At 32.5% G+C, this 24,461-nt stretch overlaps 3 protein-coding genes and 1 long non-coding RNA gene across 10 annotated transcripts in view; 1 reads left to right on the top strand and 3 right to left on the bottom strand.

Annotated features, from left to right (window-relative positions):
- Positions 1-872: 872 nt before the first annotated feature.
- LOC111494518 (arginase 1, mitochondrial) lies at positions 873-4,045 on the bottom strand. 3 transcript variants are annotated; one of them, XM_023144467.1, is made up of 7 exons: positions 3,905-4,045; positions 2,986-3,128; positions 2,475-2,634; positions 2,110-2,243; positions 1,646-1,855; positions 1,382-1,492; positions 873-1,285 (listed from the first exon to the last, which is right to left on the bottom strand). In XM_023144467.1, exons 2-7 carry the CDS (start codon positions 3,124-3,126, stop codon positions 1,025-1,027), a joined length of 1,017 nt encoding a protein of 338 aa, XP_023000235.1. In that variant the 5' UTR covers positions 3,127-3,128; positions 3,905-4,045; the 3' UTR covers positions 873-1,024. The 3 variants fall into 3 exon arrangements, with proteins under 3 accessions (XP_023000235.1, XP_023000237.1, XP_023000236.1); XM_023144469.1 differs by lacking the exon at positions 3,905-4,045 and adding an exon at positions 3,664-3,875; XM_023144468.1 differs by lacking the exon at positions 3,905-4,045 and adding an exon at positions 3,207-3,491.
- Positions 4,046-6,838: 2,793 nt separating this feature from the next.
- LOC111494859 lies at positions 6,839-9,415 on the top strand. 2 transcript variants are annotated; one of them, XR_002720251.1, is made up of 4 exons: positions 6,839-7,168; positions 7,775-8,163; positions 8,385-8,537; positions 8,769-9,415. It is a non-coding gene; the product is annotated as an uncharacterized LOC111494859 (long non-coding RNA). The 2 variants fall into 2 exon arrangements; XR_002720250.1 differs by having other exon boundaries at positions 8,385-9,415.
- A 6,430-nt stretch (positions 9,416-15,845) lies between these two features.
- On the bottom strand, positions 15,846-19,088 carry LOC111494840 (pentatricopeptide repeat-containing protein At1g04840). Of its 4 annotated transcripts, none has more exons than XR_002720242.1 (3): positions 17,814-19,088; positions 16,700-17,734; positions 15,846-16,365 (listed from the first exon to the last, which is right to left on the bottom strand). XR_002720242.1 is itself a non-coding variant. In XM_023144832.1 (2 exons), exons 1-2 carry the CDS (start codon positions 19,018-19,020, stop codon positions 16,902-16,904), a joined length of 2,040 nt encoding a protein of 679 aa, XP_023000600.1. In that variant the 5' UTR covers positions 19,021-19,088; the 3' UTR covers positions 16,374-16,901. The 4 variants fall into 4 exon arrangements, 1 of the variants encoding a protein (XP_023000600.1); XR_002720244.1 differs by having other exon boundaries at positions 15,846-16,359; XR_002720243.1 differs by having other exon boundaries at positions 16,704-17,734.
- Positions 19,089-19,656: 568 nt separating this feature from the next.
- LOC111494267 (chromatin assembly factor 1 subunit A) overlaps positions 19,657-24,461 on the bottom strand; it is an 8,277-nt gene continuing 3,472 nt past the window's right edge. Inside the window, exons 5-12 of the mRNA XM_023144172.1 lie at positions 23,884-23,963; positions 23,131-23,191; positions 22,761-22,828; positions 22,532-22,613; positions 21,481-21,564; positions 21,310-21,387; positions 20,872-20,991; positions 19,657-20,015 (exon numbers count right to left, since the gene is read on the bottom strand). Of these exons, the coding sequence (XP_022999940.1) occupies positions 19,839-20,015; positions 20,872-20,991; positions 21,310-21,387; positions 21,481-21,564; positions 22,532-22,613; positions 22,761-22,828; positions 23,131-23,191; positions 23,884-23,963 (750 nt within the window). The 3' untranslated portion in view covers positions 19,657-19,838. The remainder of the gene's footprint in view (positions 20,016-20,871; positions 20,992-21,309; positions 21,388-21,480; positions 21,565-22,531; positions 22,614-22,760; positions 22,829-23,130; positions 23,192-23,883; positions 23,964-24,461) is intronic.

Here is a 24,461-nt window from a genome sequence, read left to right as displayed (position 1 = left end):
TTTTTTTTTTTTTTTTTTTTTTTTTTTTTTTTTTTTTTTTTTTTTTTTTTTTTTTTTTTTTTTTTTTTTTTTTTTTTTTTTTTTGTGAAAGATTTATTGTTTTTACCTTTTTTAAATAAAATCAAATTCCCAGTGTTTTTGTTAGCTATTTGCAAAAAAAAAATTAATTTAATTTTACGCAAAATATATATATTTTATACCCTAAATTTTAGAAATTATAAAGTTAAAATTTTAAACTAATGATTATACCCATTTAAATTAAAATTTTCCTTTATAATTTTTTATACAAAATTTAAGGTTTTAAGTTTATAAGTTTAGAGGTATAAATTGATTTTTATCAACAGTAAACTTTTTATTTTTCTTTATTTTAAGATTATATCTAAAAAAACAAAATTTTAAATAGTTTCAATAATGCTCTTAACTTAAAAATAAAAATAAAACATTTATCGTTAATTTTGGATGCATAAATACATAATTTAAAAATATGGTTAAAAGTTAAATTTATCAATACTCTTCAATTATTTAAAAAAACTCAAATATTTTCGTATTTATGAAATTTTAAAAGTAGTATTAATATTCTTTATATTTATAAAGGAAAAGTTCAATTTTTTTATTTTTTTATTTTTTATGGTTGATATATAGACAAAAACCATATATCTACCTTTCATATTTTTTATCGTTATTTTTTAAAGTTTATGAATATTTTTAAACGTGATACTAGCAGTAAAAGTATTTTTTTAATTTTTTTTAAAAAGTCTAAAGATATTTTTGAAATTAAAAAAAAAAAAAAAAACTTTTTAGAGTATAAATAAACTTTTGAAAACTCAGCTGTATTTTTTAAACAATTTTAAAAGTTAAATGATATGCCCTAAAGGAAGGGTCAGCATGTTGGCTGGAGGATACAGATAAGACCTTATAATGTTCATAACTCAGGAGTTCACTTATTACTGGATGATGGGTGATAAAAAGTTCCCTCAGCAAAACACAGGTATTTATAGTAGCTAGAATCCTAATGATTGAACTTTCATTTTGCTATCTTGGCTGTGAGTTCTCTTACCAATTTAGCAGCAACCATGGCTGTCATCCCATCGACCGTGTCTCGCTGAGGGTTGAACTCGACGACGTCTGCACCCACGATGTCCCCTTTAAGATTGTGGATGATGTTCAGAACATCACGGAAAGACAAACCACCTGGCTCAATATGGGACACTCCAGGAGCAAATGCTGGATCGAGGGAGTCGACGTCTATTGAAACGTAAACACCCTTTACACCTTCCCCCAGTTTCTGTGCATGATTCGACATCACAAAAAGTTAGGACAATGCCTTGAAATAGATATGCAGGAATGACATGAACTCGTAACAGAAGAGACAGACACAGACCAAATTTTCTAAATATTCACGATCTCTTGAAAAGGTTCGCATTTCATACAGCTCGACTCCAAATCTTTTGCACTGGTCTCTTCCTTCTTGAGATATTGATCTTATACCAACCTGAAAAACCATGACTCAAAGTTCAATAGATTCAACCAATAAGGACTTGAAATATTCGAACGAAGAAAACAAAACTATAAACATCTAACCGAACCCCGCCTTTTCACATAAGTTCGAACCATCAAAACTGATACCAAAAGGAAAGAAACCTACCTGCAAAAGTCGTCTAGCATAACCACCTTCCATAATTCGTGCAAAAGAAGAAGCATGCGAGAAGTAGTTTCCCTCATAAGCATCATAATTATCGGGATGGGCATCGAGATGAAGAATATCAACTTGACCCCCGAGCTTCTCAGAGACAGCTCTGACAACAGGGTAAGATATGGAGTGGTCGCCTCCTAAAACCAGTGGACGTAGTGGATCCTGAAGGAGCGAGATTATAAATTTAACCCACTAAACCAATGTAGAGGACACAAACCACAGCCAAAAAACTGCATGAATGTGACATTTCAATGGCAAAAACTCTAACGACAAGTTATCAAATGAACGATGAACGGTTTAGTCATTGCACGTGAAGTGGAATGGAAACATTGCTAATCAATGAGGCACCACAAGTGAAACAACTTTTAAACAAAAGAAAATATAAGTGAATAAAAATATGCACCAGAGTTGCTCACCTCTTCCATCACCAGCTTGACAGACTCGCTCACAACTTTCATCAATCTTTCATCATCTACACCGCAGTCCCTGATCTCTTGGACAGGGACATCACCGACATCAGTCAGCACTCTGGGGTCAGTAAGTTCTTTCCCTGCATTAGCAAAGCATTGTCTTTCACTAGGCATGTGAATTGTAGACAAATTGCATAATTTCAGCTAATATTAGCTATCAGGAAAGGGGGTTAGACACAGATGTCAAGTGCAAGCAACAACAAAAGATTAAGTTACAATTGTTGTTTTATATTAAGAATAAATCAACTTTATTGCTATTCCACATTAGCAAATACTAAATTAAACTTCCCAGAGATGACGGAAGAGAATACCTTCTTCAGTAGTTGGATTCGTACTCCCGCACCAGATGGCCTCCCTGATCCGAGGAGGTGCAAATGCTGGACCTTGAAGGAATGATGAGTTATGTCCTAAAGGAACTCCAAGAAGAGACGCTGATGCTACAGCACCTCCTAAAGCACGCACGAGCTCACCCTAGGAGGAAAACAAGTGCAAAACGTCAACGTCGTAATTGGCTGGAAAACTCAAGTCTCAAAGACTCGTATTTTAGGAATGACTAAATCACTCTCTCCTGCATCATGCTCATAACCCACCCTCACTAATCCTTAATGAGGCTTCACCTACCTAAGACAAACTTTGAGAAACGACGAGATTTTTAAATTATTAAATATTCGACCGGAAGGCTTAAGATCTCCAATCCTTGGGGTCACTATCTAATCAGTTTGATTAAGTTGCCTAGATTTTGTTTGGTAAGAACGAAATCACAAGGAACCTGATCAATAAAAACATGAGAAACAAGAATAATTATTCGATAAACCAGCATACCTTGAGCTTTGCTCTCTCGCGAATGAGTGTTAGAGAAGCTTCAATAACACGATTTTGACCCTTCTCAATCAATGCAGTGGGAATGTTTGCTGCATTTAGTTTCTGAAAGTAATGAATTCCTCTCCGCCCTAAAACTGACATTTCTGTGAACAAAATAGTATATGTGAATTAAAATTGGGCAATTAACTTCTAATTCAAAAGGTCAGGGAAGAACAACTTACTCCACCTAATGAGCTGAGATCAATTATAGCTATCTTGAAAAGAAGTGTATCAAACCCAAATTCTATAGGTACAATAAATAGCCTCTTTGCTCTATAGAAGAATCTAGCGGAAACCTGAGCCTACGGTGAGCTTGGAAGCTAACGAGTTTGAAAAAACAAAACCATTTATATCTTACCAACGTGCTTGCAAAAGAACCATAACCAAAACCCATAAATTTTCTCTGCCTACAAATCAATATATATGGTGAAACGGAAATCTGAGGTTGTAAGGGAAGCGACAGACCACTGAGCAAGCTCAGATTCAAGGAAAAAAAAGTAATTGTAATAGATAGCGAAAGAAAATCAGGTAGAGATTCATATTTTAACAATTTTCTCTTCGAGAAAACGCCATTCCTAAACAAACAACAAGATTACCATACTTCAGGCAAGAAATTACAAACAATCGGTGTAAATCAACCTCAAGCAACCACAACTAACAGCGAAGAATCTCAAATCAGAGAAAACCAAGAGCGAAAGACAGTGTAATTCGCAATTCGTGAAATCCAAATGATCTTTTAATCATCCAAACACAAAAGCTCGCCAAAAAGGTAAACAGTAATCATCTGCTTCCTTTTCTGTTCACTTTTCCTCAGAATTAAACCAGAATCATGAAATGAAAATGGAAATGGAAGAGGAGCGAAAGGATATCGGAAACTTACTGATGAAGAACGAGTTGATGGGGAGCGAAGGGCTGAAAAAGAATCGTATGAACGTTGTAATGCAAGGCAGAATAACCAAGAAAAAGTGGCAGAGCAAAGAGCACGCTTTCCAATGGCTGCCCTGTGACAATTAAAAAGTGCTTTTTCTTGAATTCTGGAATTTAAACAATATTTCTTGTTATTTCTTGTTTTGTTTTTTATCCAATTTTGATTACAAATTAGTTTTTATAAATGGTTTAGTTTTTTACAATTGATTTACAATCATTTTATTTATTAGGAAATATTTAAACTTTTAGCTCATTTCTAAAAATAATTTAGTTTTAAAAGCTTGGGATTTTTAAAGCTTTATAAACTTAATTTTGTAAAAACTAAAAAATTTAAAATCAAAACTAGTCCAAAAAAATTAATAAATTTTTTAAAATATATATTTAATTTATTTTTACAACAAAATTATCAAATAAATAAATAATCCGGGATCTTCTGTCAATTATACTGGTCGTGCTGAACTTCAGTTAAATCTTGGATCTTCTGCCAATTATGTTGGTCGTGGTGGTCAACAGAAGAATCGTGGGCGTAGGGATCGTGGTCGTGGTCGTTCTCAAGGTTATGCACCCTCTCGTCCTGCTGGTGATCGTCGTGGCCCTTCTGCTCGTCCTTCCTGCCAGATCTGTGGCAAAGTGGGGCATATTGCTATCTGCTGATGGTATAGGATGGATGAGTCCTATCAAGATAAACCTTCTTCTTCTCCTCGTGCTGGTCTTAACGTTATTGATTGCAAATGAGTTTTCAAACTCAAGCTAAAGCCAGATGGCTCTATTGATCGCTACAAAGCATGCCTGGTTGCTAAAGGTTTTAAACACCAGTATGACGTTGATTATGATGATACCTTTAGTCCAGTTGTTAAGTACACTACCATTCGGCTCTTATTGTCTCTTGCTATTTCTCGTGGTTGGGCTATTCGGCAGATTGATATTCAAAATGCTTTTCTTCATGGCTTTCTTGAAGATGTTTATATGAACCAGCCACCTGGATTCGTGGATTCTCAACACCCTGGTTATCTCTGCAAGTTGGAAAAGTCGCTTTATGGCCTTAAACAAGCTCCGCGTGCTTGGTTTTTTCGCCTTAGCTCCAAACTATTATAACTGGATTTTACACCTTCAAAGGCTGATGTTTCTCTTTTCATTTTTAACAAGACGGGCATTCATATGTATATTCTCATCTCTGTTGATGACATTATTATTATCCACTCATCTTCTACGGCTACTGAGAAACTTACACAGCTTCAGAATGATTTTGCCGTCAAGAATATTGGCATTTTGAGTTATTTTCTTGGGATTGAGGTCCGATATACTTTCAATGGACTTATTCTAACACAACATAAATACATTCAATATTTATTGTCCAGAACCAATATGCTCACCTCCAAAGGTGTGCCCACACTTATGTTTCCCAGTGAGAAGTTGTTATTGGATGGTGGTGAAAAGCTTTTGCTTGAGGATACTACTCGCTGTCGGAGTGTTGTTGGTGCTCTCCAATATTTGTCTTTGACACGTCCTGATATATCATTCTGTGTCAATAGAGTGTGTCAGTTCATGTCCTGCCCAACATCTATACATTGGACCGCAGTCAAACGAATTCTCCGTTATCTACAGGACACTATTGATATGAGTTTGTGTCTTACAAAGTCCAGCACTGATTTGTTGAGTGCCTTTTCGGATGCTGATTGGGCTGGGAATCCTGATGATCATTGAAGCACTGGAGGCTATGTGATCTTTTTTGGTGGCAATCTTATCTCTTGGAGTTTGAGGAGACAATCAATAGTTTCTCGTTCTAGTATAGAGGCCGAATATAAGGCGGTTGCTGATGACACTGCCGAATTAATTTGGATCCAAGTTCTCTTGCGTGAGCTCGGGATCTCGCAAGCGCGAGCACCTAGCCTATGGTGTGACAATATTGGTGCCACCTACCTGTCCGCCAATCCAATCTTTCATTGACGGACGAAGCATGTTGAGGTTGATTATCACTTCGTTCATGAACGAGTATCGACTCGTCAGCTTGATGTTCGACTAATTTCTTCCAAGGAGCAGCTCATCGATATCATGACAAAGCCATTGCCAGCTCCTTCTTTTAGCAATTTTAGGCGCAATCTGAACTTAGTAGTACATCGTCCAGATTGAGGGGGGTGTTAAACGTAAAATAAATCATATCTATACATAGTAAGATAATCTAGTGTTAATAGATCATATATGTATATAGCAAGATAATCTAGTGATTTACTAGTTTGTTACCAAATCTATGATTTCATAGTTTTGTTATCAAATCTATGGCTTCATGGTTCGTTACTAAATCTATGATTTAGAATATAATCTTCGTTATACACATCTATAAATACTGACCGTAAGTGAGGTCATTGTGCCATTCAACTTAACACTTATGACTAAAATTTATTTTAATTTATAATAAAATGGTTGAATATTTTATGTAATAATATTTTCGATACAACATCGACATCATAAACAAAACCTAAGCAAACGGGTACTAAATATTTCTTGATTTATCGATGTTAGCTCTACGCCAACCGAACATAAGAATGAAGTTTATTAGTCGCCATCCAGATTTAGTATATTTTTTTTAACCTTACCCTTACCCATTATTTCTTCACAAATTTTATATAATTTTTTGAATTCAGCGAAATTAAGCTAATGAAAATAACATTTTTTAAAAAATTTAAATTTAAATTTGCTTGAATTTAGAAAAAAAAAAAAAAAAAAAAAAAGCGGGGCTTTGAATTGGGCTTTGAGCTGTGGGCTTTGTACTTTGGGCTTTTCCACCGACTCAATTTTGAATTGTAGAGAGTTTGATTAAATAAAAGAAAAAAAAATACAGAAATTAGGTCTATAAATGGAACCCTAACAGCCGATTCAATTCCAAAAACGAAACGTTGAAGAATGGGAATTTCCGCAACGGTCACATTGGCTGAGAGAATCAGACAAAAAAGAAGCACTGCGTAGGGAAAGAGGAGAATCAGAGTGCCGTTGCTCGCCAAATGGCTAAGCAATCAACGGAACTTGCAGAGGATGAACGCCTGGAACTCATTGCATGAAGGATTAGCTTGAATAACGCCTCTTCATCACGAAACTTTACAAAATCTGGAGTTATGTAGATATTTGGCCAAGCTTTCCACCCGAATCTGTGCAAATGAAAAGGAATTTTTCTAATCATCCTTGGACTGAATCTGAAGTGAATGTGGGAAACCTTCGCATGGTAAGATTTATTAGGTGTTCTATTAATTTTTTTTCATTCTTTTAGCATTGATTGAGAGTGGAATTTGCGAGATTGTTTTGTAGTTATTTTATTTTCCATGGTAAGATTTAAATTGTTCATATTCTGTTCCCTGTGGCTGGAATTTGCGAGATTGTTTTGTAGTTATTTTATTTTCTATGGTAAGATTTAAATTGTTCATATTCTGTTCCCTGTGGCTGGAATTTGCGAGATTGTTTTGTAGTTATTTTATTTTCTATGGTAAGATTTAAATTGTTCATATTCTGTTCCCTGTGGCTGGAGTTAGCGTATTGTCATTAAAGAAAGTGTTGAGAAGAATGAATATTTGTGTAGGAAACGATGTATTATATGAATATCGAACTGTTATGTGTATTTCTAGGCGCAGAAGTTCTTTGTTACTTTTGCTATGTTCTTCTTGGCCTTTGGCCTTTTACTTTTGCTGTGTCTTCATCTCCACTGCTCTGTTCTATCAGTTCTCAAGGATTTTATTTCCTAGTAAATGGTGTCTGCATCTTTTCAAAGATGTTGATGATGATATAGTCATCAAGCTTGAGACATGTAACGATCTTTCTGCTTGCTTTTTGCCAGGCTCTATACTGGAATCCATGCAAAGCCAAAACCGAAGTTCAACTTAATACAGATCTCAAAAACACATCTGCTGTTGTACTGTCATCGGCATGTTCAATTGCGAATTCTAATACCGGAGGTGGGCAGGAGCAGCAGCCAAACATTACAACACCACCAGCCTTAGAGTCGGGAGTCGGGGGCTCTCCAGGGTAGCTGCACGAGCAGCAGTGATGAAAAAACAAGATGGACTCTTGAAAATGCAGGGTGTCAAGAAGAAGATATATGCAAGAAAGAAAAGGTCGAAGAGATTGGTGATGTTTCACTGAGTGAATGAAACTTTTTGAATCTGAAAATGCAGGGAAAGGGGGAATGCTGAACCAGCATATCATCGTGATGAAGAAATTGATAAGGTGAAATCCTTTTGCCCATCTTTGAAGAATGTGGAAGCTAGATGATGTGAATATACATTGCGAATGTTTTTGCTATTTTATCGTCATTTTTGGGTACGAAGCATTAAAACTTTTGGACTTTTATTGTCATTTTTGACTAATTTATACAAGTATCTACAAATTTATGTATTGTCATGTTTCACCAAATGATGACGCTTGAAATATTTTGGTCATTGTCATAGGTAATACTCCCTCTTCCCTCTATGTGTTGTAGACGTGCAGGATGATCAAATGCTTGAAGTTCATCATATTTGTCACGATGAACATGGAGATTCGTGCAGTTGCTCAAATTTTCTGGATTTCTTCATTTGGGAATTCTTGTGAAGATGAGTTATGTGAGTATTTCTATTTTCTGTCATCGATTCACATTTCAATACTTGATTTTCCATGGAACAATTCTATTTCGGATTCCATGATGTGCGAATGTAAACCTTAAAAAAGGATCAATGAATAGTCTGGCTAAGAACTTATCGACCTTTGATTGTTTGCTGATTTTTATTGCCTTCGGTTAGCCTTTGGTTTCTTGAGCAGGAATCTGCTTACTAATTATTATACATGGGTGATAGGTATCACCCGTTTTTCATCGGAAAATGTTGCTAGTGAGATAAAGATTGACTTTATCTCATCTGCAAGTGAGTCTGGATCAAGCTCAAAGGTCAGTTGTTTATATTTAATCTCATCCATTTGGCTCTTCAAACATTGTGCAGAGAAAAAGAAGCACTGTGTAAGGCCATTTTGGTTCTAAAAGTACTTCTTGTGGTACTCATGCATCACTTAACGTCAACCATAGTTGTTTTTTTCCTTGTATTTTATAAATTTTCTAAATTTATTAAGGTTTGTTTTTTTGTATTATTTGTACATTGGTTACAAATTTTTGTCATGTGGGTTTGAATTTTGTTTGTTTGGTTTGATTTTCTCCCTTTTTTTTTTTTTTTGTGCATGTTTGCTTTTCGATCCGTTACTTTTGTATGTGAATTCTGTAATTTGTAATCTCAATTTCGCTAGTTTAATAGATTGCTACTCTCTTTTATTGTTTCCCTTTTCGTTCTTTCATTTTATTTATTTATTATGGTTTATGAGTAATTTTTTGTGATTGTTTGTTTGAATTTTGATTCCTTGTGATGCTCTCTGCTTGGTATGGTCTTGATTAGTATTGAATTTGAAGTGTTTGATTTTTTTTTGTTCAGTGTGCATGTTGTTTGGTATTCTATTTCTCTTTATTTGTAATTTCTTTAATTTATAATTTTTAGTGGAGTTTTGTTAATTATATTTTACTACTTTCATTTTTATTATAGATTGATTTTATATTTATATTTTTAATTTTTTTTATTATGTTTGTTTGAATTTTGATTTATTGTGATACTTCTGTTTAGTATTAAATTTGAAGTGTTTGATTTTTTTTTTCCTCTTTGTGCATGCTGTCTAGTTGATATTATTATTATTATTATTATTTTGTAAATTCTTTGATTTATAATCTCAATTTTGTTTTATTAATTTATTATGGTTTGTTTTTATATTTGTATTTTTACTCTAATTTTTTTGTGATATAGTACTGAATTTTCATATCTTGTGATGTTTTTGCTTGATATATCAAAGCTTTGTTGGCGCCGTTTAGTATTTAATTTGAAATGTTTGATTTGTTTATTTTTTATTTTTTATTTTTGCGTATGTTGTCTGTTTTGTTGATACTATTTCTCTGTGGTAAATTTTGTTTGTGAATTTTTTGATTTATAATCTCAGTTTTGTTAATTTAATTGGTTTGCTAGTTTCTCGTGGTTTCTTTTTTTATGTGTTTTGATTTTAATCTTTGGCATTTTTTATTTGAATTTTGATTGTTAATTATGTTTCACCTGGATACCATTTGTTTAGTGTTAAATTTGAAATGCTATTTTTTTTTTTTTTTTTTTTTTTTTTTTTTTTTTTTTTTTTTTTGTTTGTGTTGTTGTGGCTTTTTTTGTGTGTTAGTGAAGTTTCATTAATTTAATAGTTTTACTCTTTTTAATAAATCTAACCATTTGTTATTCTTTTTAATATTTTTTTTTCTTTAATTATATAAATTTATTGTAGTTTGATTGTGAGTTCTTTTAGTATTTGCTTTTGAATTTCTCTTTTTTGATGTTTTAGGTTGAAGTTTTGTCTTTGGTTNAAAAAAAAAAAAAAAAAAAAAAAAAAAAAAAAAAAAAAAAAAAGAAAGTGAAGCTTTCCAGTTGTAAGACCCTTTTTTTAGGTCCGTAGTGTTACAATTTCACTTTTTTTTTTTTACGATTTAATTTCGACACGTGAACATTTATTTATATGTCATTTCCTAGAATTTACTGTTCGTTAGTACTATACGAAAGGTAGAGAATGTTGTGATTATATCCGTGCATTGATCTTTTCAAGCTTCTCTCTTTTTGCTCTCTTTTTTCATTCATTTCATAAATTTATTGTGATTTACCATATCTATAATCTCAGTGGAGTTTATTTGGGAATGCTCCTCATTTAGTCAACTTAGTTACCAATTTTTCTATTAATTCTCTACTCTGCACAAGTTGTTACAACTTCGAAAACTTAACCTAGAATGAAAAGTACGGGACAAAACAAGGATGGAGGCAGCTAGATAAGTAAGTTTATACATCATTATTCTCCTTTATCTTATATTATCTTCTCATTTTTCTATTTCTATATCACTTCATGTATACTTTATGTGATTTTACTTTTGTTGAATTAAAATTTTGAAAGATATTTTATAGGTTTCACCGTATCTAAACAACTATTAACGTTTTGTAGTTATACTTTAATATGTTAACTTCTAGATGTTGTCCTCAATTCACACTCCAGTACCTCTGCTTGTATCCAACATCAGGAGGTAGCATCTACTCATTTACTATACGCGTGCGGAGATTGTTCATATTTATAAAGATCATTCTTATGTTTAGGGTTAGCTTCTAAATGGTTGTCCTCAATTCACACTCAAGTATCTCTACACAAATCCAACATCAGGAGGTAACATCTACTCATTTACTACTATACGCTATGTGCAGAGATTGTTCATATTGTGCAGAGATTGTTCATATTATAAGGACTATCCTCGTATCTTTTAAGAAAATTCCAAATCATGTTTTTTATGCAGAAATAAATGGCTGTTTTATGAGTGATAGCCACCATAAAAAGTTCTTTCAAATATTATAACAAAATGCAAATGTCCATATAAGTTATTATTTTCCAGTTTATTGTTTACTTTTTTTTATTTTTGTCATGCATGTTGTTTGAGTTCTTTATTATGTAATCTAAGTGCATGTTGTTGTTTGTTTTGTTGATCCTATTTTGATATCTTATTTCTCACACTTGTGTGTTTGTGATTTCTTATTTATAATTTAAGTGAAGTTTTGTTACTGGAATGATTTGTAATTTTCTTCCATTTCATTCTTTTTTCGTATTTTGATTGGAAATCTTTGACATTGTTTGTTTGAATTTTCTCCCATTTCAATTTTTTCCTATAAATTTATAAATTTATTGGAGTTTTCTTTTATATATTTTGATTTTAAATCTTTTACCTTGTTTATTTGAATTTTGATGGTTTGTAATATTTTTGTTCAGTACGGTTCATTCTTACTTTCTATGCTCTTGTGAGATTTTCATATGTAATTTTTGTGGCTTTTTGTTTTCTATGCTCTTGTCACATTTTAATCTGTAATCTCTATGACATTTCATTACATTGATTTGGTACTCTCTTTAATATATATTTTTTTATTTTCCTTTAATTTTATTAATTTATTGTGTTTGGTTTGGATATTTGTATATTAATTCTATATTTCTGTTTTTTTTAATTTTGATTATTTGTAATATTTGTGTTTTGTACAGGTATGGTTTAGAATTTTGATTCTATTTCTGTTATTGTTTTGCAACTATTTCCATTGGTTTATTTTTTTCTCTTTTATTATTTTTTTTTCTTTCATTCATTTTATATTATTTATTGTGAGTTGATTTTATATTTATATTATACTTGATAATCTTATTTCATTTGAATTTGAAATATTTGATTTTTTTTTTATTATTATTTGTGCACGTTGTTTATATAAAGTTTTGTTAGTTCTATAGTTTGGTTTTAGCAATTGTTTGATTTTCATGTGTTGTGTTTTTGTTTTGTTGTTTGTTTTGTTGTTCATATTCATTTGATGACTTTGTGAGCTCTTTGATTAGCGTTCATTTTCATATGTATGTTTCTATTTTTGTGTATGTTGTTTGTTTTGTGGTTCATATTTGATGACTTTTTGTATGAGTTATATGTTCCTATTTTTGTGTATGTTGTTTGTTTTGTGGTTCATATTTGATGACTTTTTTTTGTATGTGAGCTTTTTGATGCTAGTTCAATGGTTCATTGCTATATTTTATTGTTACATTTTTTTCATTTTATAAATTTGTTATGATTTATTTTTATATTTATAATTATTTTGCTTAAATTTTGATTGATAGTCGGGTGGTTTATCATTTGTGTTTGTGTTTGTTTTTGTGCTTGTTGTGCACGTTGTTTTCTCTGTTGATCCTACTTTTCTTTTCTTGTGAGTCTTGTTTTGAGTGTTTTTTTATATGTGATCGGTGTAGTTTCATCGATAATGTACTTGTTTGATACTCTCGATCATACTTCCCTGTTTTTTTTACATTTTTCAATTTTATTGTAGTTTGTTTTGATATTTATAATTGTTTGTTTGAATTAAGATAGTTTTGTGCTTTTGCTTGGAATGATTCCATTTTAGTATTTAATTAGACTCAATCTAGCTTGATGATACAAAAATGAAAATAATAATAATAATAAATACATAAATAATAATTTTAAAATATGATAACCGATCTTTCACCTCTCATGGCCTAAAATAACTTTGTCAATAGGTGCTTCATTGTATTTGAATTAGGGATTAATTAAATGAAAAGAAATTAGAGGCCTAAAATAACTTTGACAAGGTGCCTATTCGAATTAAGGATTAATTAAATGAAAATAAATGAATTAGGAATTAATTAAATGAAAAAAAGGAGTGATATTAATTTTCATTTTATTTGAATTAGAGATTAATTAAATGAAAAGAAAATTGTGATATTAATATGTTGTACTTAATTAGTTGAATTAGGGATTAAATAAAAAGAAATTTGTGATATTAATATGTTGTACTTAATTAGTTGAATTAGGGATTAAATAAAAAGAAATTTGTGATATTAATTTTATATTAGTTAGTTTTGAATAAGGGATTAAAGAAAAAAAATTGTAATATTAATGTAGTTATATATAATTAAGTTAGTTTTGAATTAGGAATTAAATGAAAAGAATTTGCATGAGTCAAAATATCCTAACCATTTTTAAAAAAAAGTAATTGAAAACTTAAAATTTTAAAAAGAAAATGTATGAATATTAAGAAAATAACATAGGAAGAAAATATATGATATTAAGAAAAAACATAAGAAGAAAATATATGAATATTAGGAGGTATTAATGAATATTAAAAAGGTAATTCACGAAAAAAAAATATAATATCTGAAAAATGCTGGTATTTATTAGATGGTTGGTATGAAAATAATATGACTTAACTGGTGTAAAAACTATTTGAAGACTTAACTTAGATTTAACCTGTGTAAAAATTCTAACGTTGGTATGAAAATAACATTATAACAAATATATATAAATATTTTAAGACTTAACTTGGACTTAACCGGTGTAAAAACTCTTATAACAAACATATATATAAATATTTTAAGAACAAATATATATAAATATTTTAAGACTTAACTTGGGTAAAAACTCTTATAACAAACATATATAAATATTGTAAGACTTAACTTAGACTTAACTTATATAAAAACTCTAATGTTTGCATGAAGTATAACACATTGACTAATGTAAATTAGAGAAACAATTTTGTAGACGTTCAAATTTAAACTAATATCATGAGCTCACATAGGTTGACTTGGATTTTAATGGACAGAATCGAACTTTTATCAAGGATAAATAAGTAACATCAGTCTGAGCTAATCAGGTAAATGGTCTTACTATCGACATTGTTATATTTGATGTTGACATGTGTTTCGTGGTAGTACACGTGTCATATATATTGATATGTGTGCATTGTTTGTGGATCGATATGCTTATGGTATGTTATAGTATGTGAGTTGTTTGATAATACTTAAGGTACGATGGGTTCGATGATATGTTTGATATGTATCAAAAATACCCATCAACTCTCCTATTTTAAAACAAACTCTTATAACTTTTTAAAAAATTCATTAATACCCATTATATATATATATACATTTATTGTTCATAATATACGTACACAAAGTAATTAAATACGGTACCAAAAAAGTCGGGGTGGAAATTAAATTTTACTAATCCTATTTTGTATACCAAAAACTTGTCATTCTTTAGCCAATAAAGAGGAGAGAACTTATCTTGTTCATTTGTGTATGCGACGAAAAAAATAATACTAGCTCTTTCTTATAAGTTTGGTTTTGTTTTGATTTAAGTTTGATTCTCTCCTATATTTGTAGTGATAATCATTTTTAATGGTAAAATTAGGACATTTTTAATAGTAAAATTAGGACAAAATTTATAAAAGTACTTATATACAACAATAATTTATTTACTTAAACACAACAATAATTTACAATAAATCATAAGTTTAATTTATTTAAAAAGCTATTGTTGACCTATTTATTTGGTCTAAAAACTTCTAGACTTTTTAGGAGTTGGTTTTGCCTTGGGAAAGGATTGTATAGACCTACAAGCATCCTCAACATAGTTTGACTTGCCAAGCTACCTGCACCTGTCTGGTCCGATCGTTTAGCGGCTCGATTGAGTTCAGTCTCTTTCCTTATTAATTACCTCTAGCAAAAAATAGCTCAAAATCTCGGAAACGTGTTCAGTTCTTTGATCCATTCCGTGGTGCGAAATCCCTCATTGGATCCTCATACGGCTCCTCGTTCAATTCTTTTCAAGTCATTGATTCTTTTTTGTTTGAGTATTTTGTATACCAATAGCCAATTGATTAAAAATTATATCGATAAGAAGATTAAAGAATTTATTTTGTTCATTTGTGGATGTGACCATAAAAATAATATCCGGACAAAATTTATAAAAGTACTTTTAATTTATTTAAAAGTTTGACTGTTAACACATTTGTATGAAATGTACCGAAACTTTCATGACTAATTGGATATACTAAAATTTTGTTATTTATTTATATAAAATTTTGATAATAATATATTAATTTATTTTTATTTTGAATAAACTCAGTACACTTAGTTTAACACTTATTATTTAATTTATATAAAATCTTAATATATATTTAATTTATTCCGACAAAATGATCCTTAAATAAATGAATTAATTATTTCCTAAAATTTATTTTCCCAATAGTTAATTAGAATAGAGTAATAAAATTGTTAAAAATATTTTATTTATATGAAATTTTGATAACATCTTTCATCCAACATTAAAATATAATTTTTTTTTCAAAGGAAATATAAATTTAATAAAAGAAAATGAAATCGATTATATAAAATATTTCGATATATTTTAAAAAATATATTTCTTTTTATTTTTTTTCATAAAATATATTTAATAGTTTAATACCAAAACTAAATAAAATTACATAAAGAATATTTTAATCTGGGATTTTATCGATTACTTGAAAATGAAAAAGAAAACAATAATTCAATAATTTGAAATTGTATGCTGAGAAGATGGAAATAAAGAAGATAGAGGAGAAGAGTGGTAAGCAAGTCACCTTTTTCTCAGCTCTCTCTTCTCTCTGCACCTGAGGTTCCCATTCTTCTCTTCTCTCCCGCCGGTAAGCTCTTTTGATGCGGTCAGCCGGAAGGGATGTGAGAGTGGAAGAATTGAAGGAGTTTCGATTGCCATTGATGGGTTTGAGAGCCTGGAGCGGAGAAATTCGAGAAATCGACGGCGGTCCGAAACCGCCGCCGCCGACTTCGCCATTTAGCCTCGGCGGAAACTACCATCAATGTCCGCCTCCGACGGCGTTTCACGTCGCTGGAAACCACCAATTCGCGACGGGTTAGGATTTTTCTAGGTTTTGGGGAAGAAATCAAAGAACATTATTAATAACTGATTGCTTCTTCCTTGCCAAGATCATGCTCTTGCTTGAAGTCAGCTCTTAGCCATCAGTCCTGAAACTACAATCCACGAAAGTCAGACTCCTTTAATTTTAAAACAATCAACCACAGAATTATGAAAATCTAAGGCAAAACTCCCACTGTTGACGACATAAACATAATCGAGACAAACAAAATAGCCATAACAATTTAAGTTAACGAACCTTTACCACTCTCCCGATCAACAAACAACAAGAAACAGAAACCAAGAACACGAAATTAAACTCAAGGACTCGAATTCGAACGATCAATCAACGAATTAACGAAAAAGAAACTCGGCAGATTGGCAAGTAGACCATGGAATTAAGAGAACTAACGAATATAACCAACGATCATCAAGGGGAAAAGAACAAACCTACAAGGGAGTTGATCAAAATTAATCGACGAGTGAAGCCTGGTGAGAGTTAAAAACGGAGCCGAATATCTCGAAAATGGTTTCTTCCGGGTCGAGAGAATTTTGCGAGAACGGAGATTCGAGAAGTACGTAGGCTTAGCTATAAGTGGCAACCTCAGGAACAAAAGCATCAGTAGCTCCACCTTCTCTGATCAACAATCTTTTACCAATAATCTCCACATGAACAAACCCCATCATGAAAATGATGAAATCGTTTCATATCCCGCAGAATGATCTCCCTCTGGCTCATTTTACTGGCATATTTCATGAATGAATGACAATCCACACAAACTCTAAGGTTTTTCACTATTCTAATCATCGTCTCCGGGGCTGTACTAATGAGCCCGAAAGCAAGCGCCAACTTCTCGCTGTGATGTCCCAGCGCTTCTTCCTTCTCTTCCTCTTCAATGTTATGAAGAACACACTCAATTCCTTTTGTGTATCCTTTTTCCCTGGCACTTGCATTTATCTCATCTAATTTCGAGTATATCTCTTGGGCACGATTATGTGTATTATCACCAGCCACAAATCTATGTAACTTATCATCCACTTCCATGAAGCTCCATCCTGGATCCTTTTGTGCACCTCGATCTCGCATTGAAACTCTCACTCTCTCTGCATCTTCCCATCTTCCTACAGCAGCATATGCATTCGACAAAAATACGTAACTCCCCGGATGCTTCGGTTCAAGCTCAAGAAGCTTTTCGGATGCTAATTCTGCCATTTTAATGTTCTTATGAGCCCTGCAAGCACAAAATAGAGCACCCCAGACCACAAAATCAGGATTGATAGGCATGTCTCGTATGAACTTTAGAGCTTCATCTAGTCTACCAGCCCTTCCTAGCATGTCTACAATCAGAGTGTAATGCTTCATAGAAGGCTCAATCAAGTAGTCTCGCCTCATACTGTCGAAAAACTCGAGTCCATCGTCTACTTGTCCAGAATGTGAGCAAGCAGTAAGAACAGCTAGAAACACCACCCCATCTGGCTTTGTTCCTGCAAACATACCGAGTTTTGAGTTATGGACAACAAAGAATAAACTTCAGAGAATAACAAACGCAAAATGAAGTTAAACCTGTAGACTTCATCCATTCAAAGTATTGTATAGATTTCTTAAAATGTCCATGGATAGCCCAGCCCCAGATCATAACACTCCAAGTAAGAAGACCCTTCTGTTTTATTTCACCAAACACCTCTCCTGCAGACTCAATGTTTCCACATTTTGCATACATATCCACAACTGCAGTTCCAATCGTTTGATTCAATTTGAAACCATGGCTTGAAAGGTATTTATGGATCCTTAAACCAGCATCTAAGGCACCAAGTTTTGCACAAGCTGAAAGTGCAGAGACAATTGTGTAATCGTTCGGCTGTGCGCCTTCTTCGAGCATACAAAAGAAAAATTGCAGTGCCTTTTCAGGGTCTCCATTCTGTGAAAATCCATTCACCATTGTAGTCCAAGAAACCACATTCTTTTCAGGCATTTTCTCAAACAGTTCGTTTGCTGGACCCAACTGCCCCTTTCTCATGAAGCCATTAATCAAACTATTCCAAGAACCTGTATCCTTCTTAGGCATTGTCTCGAATAGCTCCGTAGCTTTTACCAAATTCCCCACTCTACAATACCCATGAATAAGAACATTCCAAATCAACACATTTCCCTGCTTAATTCTGTCAGGACTTTCATCAAACACCTTCAAGGCAGAACCCAAATCGTCAACTTTCACGTACATGTCCACCAACGAAACCCTCACAAAGGAATCAAATTCAAGTCCAAATTTCACAATCCCAGAATGCAAAGCACTCCCAACGCCACCATTGGACAGAGCCGCCGCTGATTTGAGCACAAACGGAAAAGTAAGCCTATCAGGGCTAATTTTCCACCTCAGCATGCAAACAAAGTAAGAAATTGAGCTCTCGAACCTGGAATTTTCAGCGAGTCCTCGAATCAATGCATTGAAGAGGAAACTATTCTTCAACTCGAACCGCTGGAAGATCAAAACCGCATAGTCGACAGAATTTAGCGAAGAACACGAAGAGATGAACTGGGTCACGACCCGGCTGCTGGAGAAGATGTTACAGCGGTAGAGTTGACCATGGATCTGACGGAGCTTGTGGGTCGAATCGGAAGCATGTATTAGATCGATGAAATAGGTTTCCAGAGATGAAATCTGAGGTGATGATGAAGAAGACGTTGAATTGAAGAAGGCAATCCTTGGCTTGAAAAGAACATGGAGATTTTTCATTCTGTTACTTCCAGTTCCATTCAGTAGAAGAAGCATAGAAATTATTGTATTGAATCTATCGATTTTGGATTTTGGAAAGATTAGAGAGAACCGTCAGCTTCGGGCTTTCCTTTCTGCCGTTTAAAAGAGCGGGAAAAGTTTGATTATTTGTTTATTTTTTAAGTTTAATCTAATTAACATTTTAATTAAATTACATGGTTGTGTTCAATTAACATTTAATTTTCTATAATAAAAAATATAATGTTATACTTACCCAAAAAAAAATTTAAAAATTATAATTTCTAAAAATTACAATTTCAAAATTACATGTAGTGTTTAGTTTTATGGGTTAGTTTTGATATATATTAATCCTTAAGTATAAAACTAAATTAAAATTAATAACATAAAATAACTTCAACAATCCCAATCCGACTAACCTACTTTGAAGAATTTATAGGCTGACGAACCTTAAAGATAAGGGATAAAAAGAGAACTTCAACAATTCTAGTCCGTCTGGCCTACTTTGAAGAATTCATAGACCGACGAGTCTCAAGGACAAGGAACGAACATTACTTGACTTGACTTGTTAAAACCCTACATGCACATATTAATCTAATAACAAACTTACTAAACAAACAAATTCAAGTTTAGAAACCATTACAAAAGTTTTAAAGGATAAATAAAAAGCATCAATTACTGAGAAAACATTGTTATTTAATGGTAAATGCCCTAAATATTTTTGCATGTAGTGTCACCAAATAACAAAATTTCAACATCAATCTGGACTATATCCACAGCAGCAGCAGCAAAAGAAAAAAGAAAAGATGATATGTTTTTTTTTTTCCTTCTTTTTTTAATTTATCTGTAACATGAAATTAGAGAACACCAAAGAAGGGATTCTTAATTGCAGAGTCGAGCTCAGAGCCAGCTGAATTAAGCACTGCTCTGTCAACTTTGTCTCTGGGCAGAAACAAGAACTCATCGCCTTCAATTTTCTCAAACCCACACAGCTCTAGAAACTCGATTCCTCCTCTCAGTGCACCCACTCTATCCTGTTGCATCCAATCAGTAATCCCAGTTTAGTTTCACTATAACGTAACAAGAAAGGGATGGGACTGCAAACGATGTGCTCGAGAATATATAAATTTATAAATTTAATCCTGAAGTTTAGTTCTTATACATTGAAAAAAAGAAATCAATTACAAGATTTAAATTATAGTTCTAGCCTCTAGGTAGTACCCAACTTCTAACTATGATGTGACAATTTTTACTACAAAAAAACATTTACTAATTTGATATGATACAACCAGAATGAAAGTGGCTGGACCAAATAATTAGAGCATGTGACACTTTCCAAACCCACATAATGAATCCCTTCTATGAAGATCACACCACTTACTTTTCAAACCCATATATCACTTCAGTTCAAATAAGCCAACTTTTGTCTACAGTACTAACAGGAAGAACTATATAGAATTACAATTTCAAAGTTAGTACGAAATAATAACTTCTAATATTTTGCGATTAAATAGACAATAGCAAGTCCCTGGATCAAATCTGTTATTTAACTATTTCTAGATAAAAAATTACAATGAACAAGAAAGAGGATAACTAATCATGCCACGGAGTGGCAGCAAGTATCACAAAATCAAGTTCACTGTCATAATGTTAATGGTCGAATGATAAATTCCAATGGAGAAAGATCATTCTTGCTTCATTGCTTGTTATATATTATGGGTCCAGCTGAAAACATATCATTGGTTTGCAAGTATGTGATATAATGAAGTATTTTGGATTAGAGAGTTATTCACCAGAAAAAAATCGTGGCAAAAGAGAAGCATAAAAAGGGCCATCAATATAAAAAAAAAAAAAAAACAGTCCCATTAATCATCCAATTGGGGCAGTTACCTGGAAAGTTTGGTTGCTGAGTCTAATCTTTCTGAACTTCTCTTCATCAGGATTTTTCACCACGTTTCCCACATAAGTTAGAAGGGTTTGAAACGCCCTCTTCACTTTAACATCATCCTCCTACCACAATAGAAGCAGTTCAGTAAGCCAAGCGGCCACTCTAATCAATGGAATTTACTTGAGAAATGAAAGATGAATAGAAATTATCATTTCAGTACTGACGTTCAAGAAATTAGGAGTGACGTCTTTGACTTGTCTAAGTTCACAACTTCTAACGGGTGTAAAAGTTCAATTTTTTTTTCAGTTATATCCAATAATATAAGTAACTGTACTTCTATGTGTGTGTGAGCACATATAGGCAAGTAATTGTAACTTGAGTGGGTTCTTGTGAATTCCTATTTTTGTTGGAGGGTTTTATGAAATCTCAAATATATTTACCTTGTGATTGGACTTTAATGATCGCAAACATTCTCTCATTTGCTCTGCTTTTGAAGCAGGTCTGACCGGCAACGAGAGCTGCAGTTCAAATAAACTAATATTTAATCACAGATACTCTATGCAATTCAGAAGTTAAAGAGTAGATACCGTATCCGGAAGGGCAGGCAATACCTTTTTCTCTTCAACAACTGGGGCGGGAGGTTTCGCAGTTGAAGGATCTTCTGCTGGCAACCCAAGTCTCCGTCTTCTTTCCGCCTGGGGAAAATAACTTCTTTAGGACAAAATTCAAATTCTATTATCATATTTCCCACAACTAAAACATAGGTAATATATTTACTTAAAACAAAAATGAAGAATTTTCACTCTTTACCAGCCAAAATAGCATTCCTTTTGGACCATCAGGATTTCTTTTGCATAAAACTTTGATCTTCAAGTTGAAGAAAATTAAAACTCATTTCATGATGAGCATTCCGTTGGTAGCAACCTTTTAATACTAAATAGTCATAAACACCGCCATATCTCTTGCATATTATTCATTATTTTTTTTATGACAGAATAAGTTTCCATTAATGGAAGGGGAAAGTTTCTAAACTAAGCTTTCATTAAACGATCTTTGTGCTCCGGAAAGTTCTATTCTTTAATCTGTTAGCTTATCGACATACATAGCTTATCCGGAAAGTCCTATATATTAAAAATTATTATAATGGGAAGTTTTTCATGATCCATGCTCACTTGAACAAATCTCAATTAATCTCATTATATTTGGAATTAAGAAAATCCAGTATATAAATATCCTAGCTGGGCTGACTTGACTTAGAAAAGGACAATACACACTGATGAGACAGATTTCACCACCGAGGTTTCAAATCATGACTTCAAAGAAATTGGTCTCTGCCTTTTAACCAGTAGACCAACCCCCCTAGTTAAATAATTGAAATTACCGGTTGCAGTCTAATTATCACTTCTTTTCACGGCTGAGGTTACTGAAGAAATGATTAAAGGTGTAAAATACAACTACAACACTTATAATAATTTCCGTAAACCAACATGCAGCGATGCATTTAAAATATTTTAGATTAATCTGAAAAGTAATCACAGTCAGAAATCAATGCAGATTGATTCAAGAAAAACAACACACTAAGAATATTAAAAATGAAAATCTTAACCAGGGCTTCATTGCATTAATCAAACAAAACTCCAGGATCAGGAACTATCAAAATACCTTGTCCTCTTCAAGTTTTTGACGAATTTTTTCTCTGGCTCTTTTCTCTTCTTCTTTTTCAGCTTTCCTCAAGGCCAATATTCTACAACGGGAAAGATATTTTGCAGTTGAAAAAGGGAACAAGCTTGAGTACAATATCATAATAATGCTTTCAATATCATAAGAACAATTACAGATATGAACAATTCTATCAAACTTAAAAATACCGTAACAAAGACCCAAAAAGTACCTTTTTCTCTCGTTTAATTCCTCGATCCTTTTTGCTTCTAAGAGCTCCTTGCCAATTCGAATTCTCTCCTGGAAAAACAAACACGTTATATTATATATTCAAGTTGTCACAGTCCTTAAAAAGCTAAAAGACCCAGCTTTACTACTTTCACTTTTCCATGGCCGGACTTCTAGTTCAACCACCAAAGTAAAGAAAGAGAAAAGGAGCTTGATTATTAAAAATTAGGACACGAACATGAAAGAAATAAAAGAAATGACAACAAAAAAATTTTAGAATGAAAATACGATAGGTCTTCATCCTAATGTTCCTCATAATTATAATTATTTCTTGAAAGATTTCTGTAAAAAAAAAATGAATGTAACAAAAATACCTTTTCCCTTTCTCTCTCTGCTAGCTTCTCTTCCTCCTCTTTTTTCTTCCGAGCTCGTTCCCTAAAAAATAGTTCACCATATGAGAAACAGAATAGCAAGCAAATTACCAAAAGTTTGCTCGTTCACCTAACAAAACAATGCTAACTGGCAATTATGCAGTCAGAGGAATATTTATGATTCAGTTCATCAGAACTATTTTCCATCCTTCTAGTTGGGTTTTCTTGCCCAAACAATATTTATTGTACTCCCTTTGGACGTTAAAAAAAATTGTAACCCTTATGTAATACAATTTAATTGGAAGTCATTCTTTAAATTTGTTGAATTATGGGAGATATATTATTCTCCCCCTATTTTGTATTCTTTAATTAATTCAATCTTACCCAAAAATAACAGTAGAGTTGAAAATCCAAAGGAAAAAAAAGAACAGAACAATTTAGATCAATGTTGAATTTAACATATAAAAACTGAGGAGATTTTCGAGGGTTAAAAGGATAAAGTTCTCTTTGGATGAGAGGTATAGAACAAGCTTGATGACCATAGGATTTTTATTCAAGTAAAAATAAAGAGATTAAATAAAATTGATTTTAAAGCATTAAAATAAAGCTTGAGTTCAAGAGAACCAGAGAAAATAACATAAACACACAACCAGAATGAGTAACTAGAGGGGAATTTATCGAAATAAGCTTAGTTATACAAACATGCTTCTGTCTATTCAATACTTCCGTCATTTCACTGAGTGACCTACTCTATACCTTAGCTCCTGCTGTTTTGCTTTCAGTTGCTCAGGTGTAAGAGCAGGCTTGGGAGCCTCGACCTTTGTATCCTTAGGAACCTGCAAGATAAATACAAAGTCAGGTGTCATTCCCTGCAATGATTAAAAATGCACACAGGGATGCCATATATCCTATTGGCCTACTGTCTCTGTCAAGATTTTTTTTACTTAGAATACAACAATATAATATGTAAGAAAGATGTGGTAAGACATCCTGCCAACGAAGATTACAAAAATGGAAAGGATGTCATACATCTATCTTGGCTACATTGTGTCAGTTGGTTCAGTTTTATATAATTTAAAAACAGAATGGTTTGTTTGATTTGGTTTTTTCATCAATTTGAGTAGCATTGGTCGATTCTGCAAGTTTCTTAATTTGTTTGGTAGATTTTGATCGGTTTGATAAGCTCTTTTTTTTCTTTCTTTTTTTCTGTGTTTGGATACCTAATACAAACCAAACTAATTGTACCTCTATGGTCAACCCATCCTTTGGTTTGGGGCTCTCTCTCTCTCTCTCTTTCTTTCTTTCCTTTTTTTTTTTTTTTTTTTTTTTTTTTT

The sequence above is a fragment of the Cucurbita maxima genome, unplaced genomic scaffold (assembly GCF_002738345.1).
Source record: "Cucurbita maxima cultivar Rimu unplaced genomic scaffold, Cmax_1.0 Cma_Scf00020, whole genome shotgun sequence".
Taxonomy (NCBI): Eukaryota; Viridiplantae; Streptophyta; class Magnoliopsida; order Cucurbitales; family Cucurbitaceae; genus Cucurbita; species Cucurbita maxima.
This window is presented reverse-complemented; position numbering and strand designations above follow the sequence as displayed.

Excerpts from the sequence above, each read along its gene's own strand:
- LOC111494518 (XM_023144467.1), bottom strand. The coding sequence starts at position 3,126 with ATGTCAGTTTTAGGGCGGAGAGGAATTCATTACTTTCAGAAACTAAAT. Across the intron at positions 2,635-2,985 it reads GCGAGAGAGCAAAGCTCAAG|GGTGAGCTCGTGCGTGCTTT; the intron begins GTATGCTGGTTT and ends TTTTCCTCCTAG. Across the intron at positions 1,286-1,381 it reads GTGAATATTTAGAAAATTTG|AAACTGGGGGAAGGTGTAAA; the intron begins GTCTGTGTCTGT and ends AATCATGCACAG.
- LOC111494840 (XM_023144832.1), bottom strand. The coding sequence starts at position 19,020 with ATGCTTCTTCTACTGAATGGAACTGGAAGTAACAGAATGAAAAATCTC. Across the intron at positions 17,735-17,813 it reads TGAATGGATGAAGTCTACAG|GAACAAAGCCAGATGGGGTG; the intron begins GTTTAACTTCAT and ends GTATGTTTGCAG.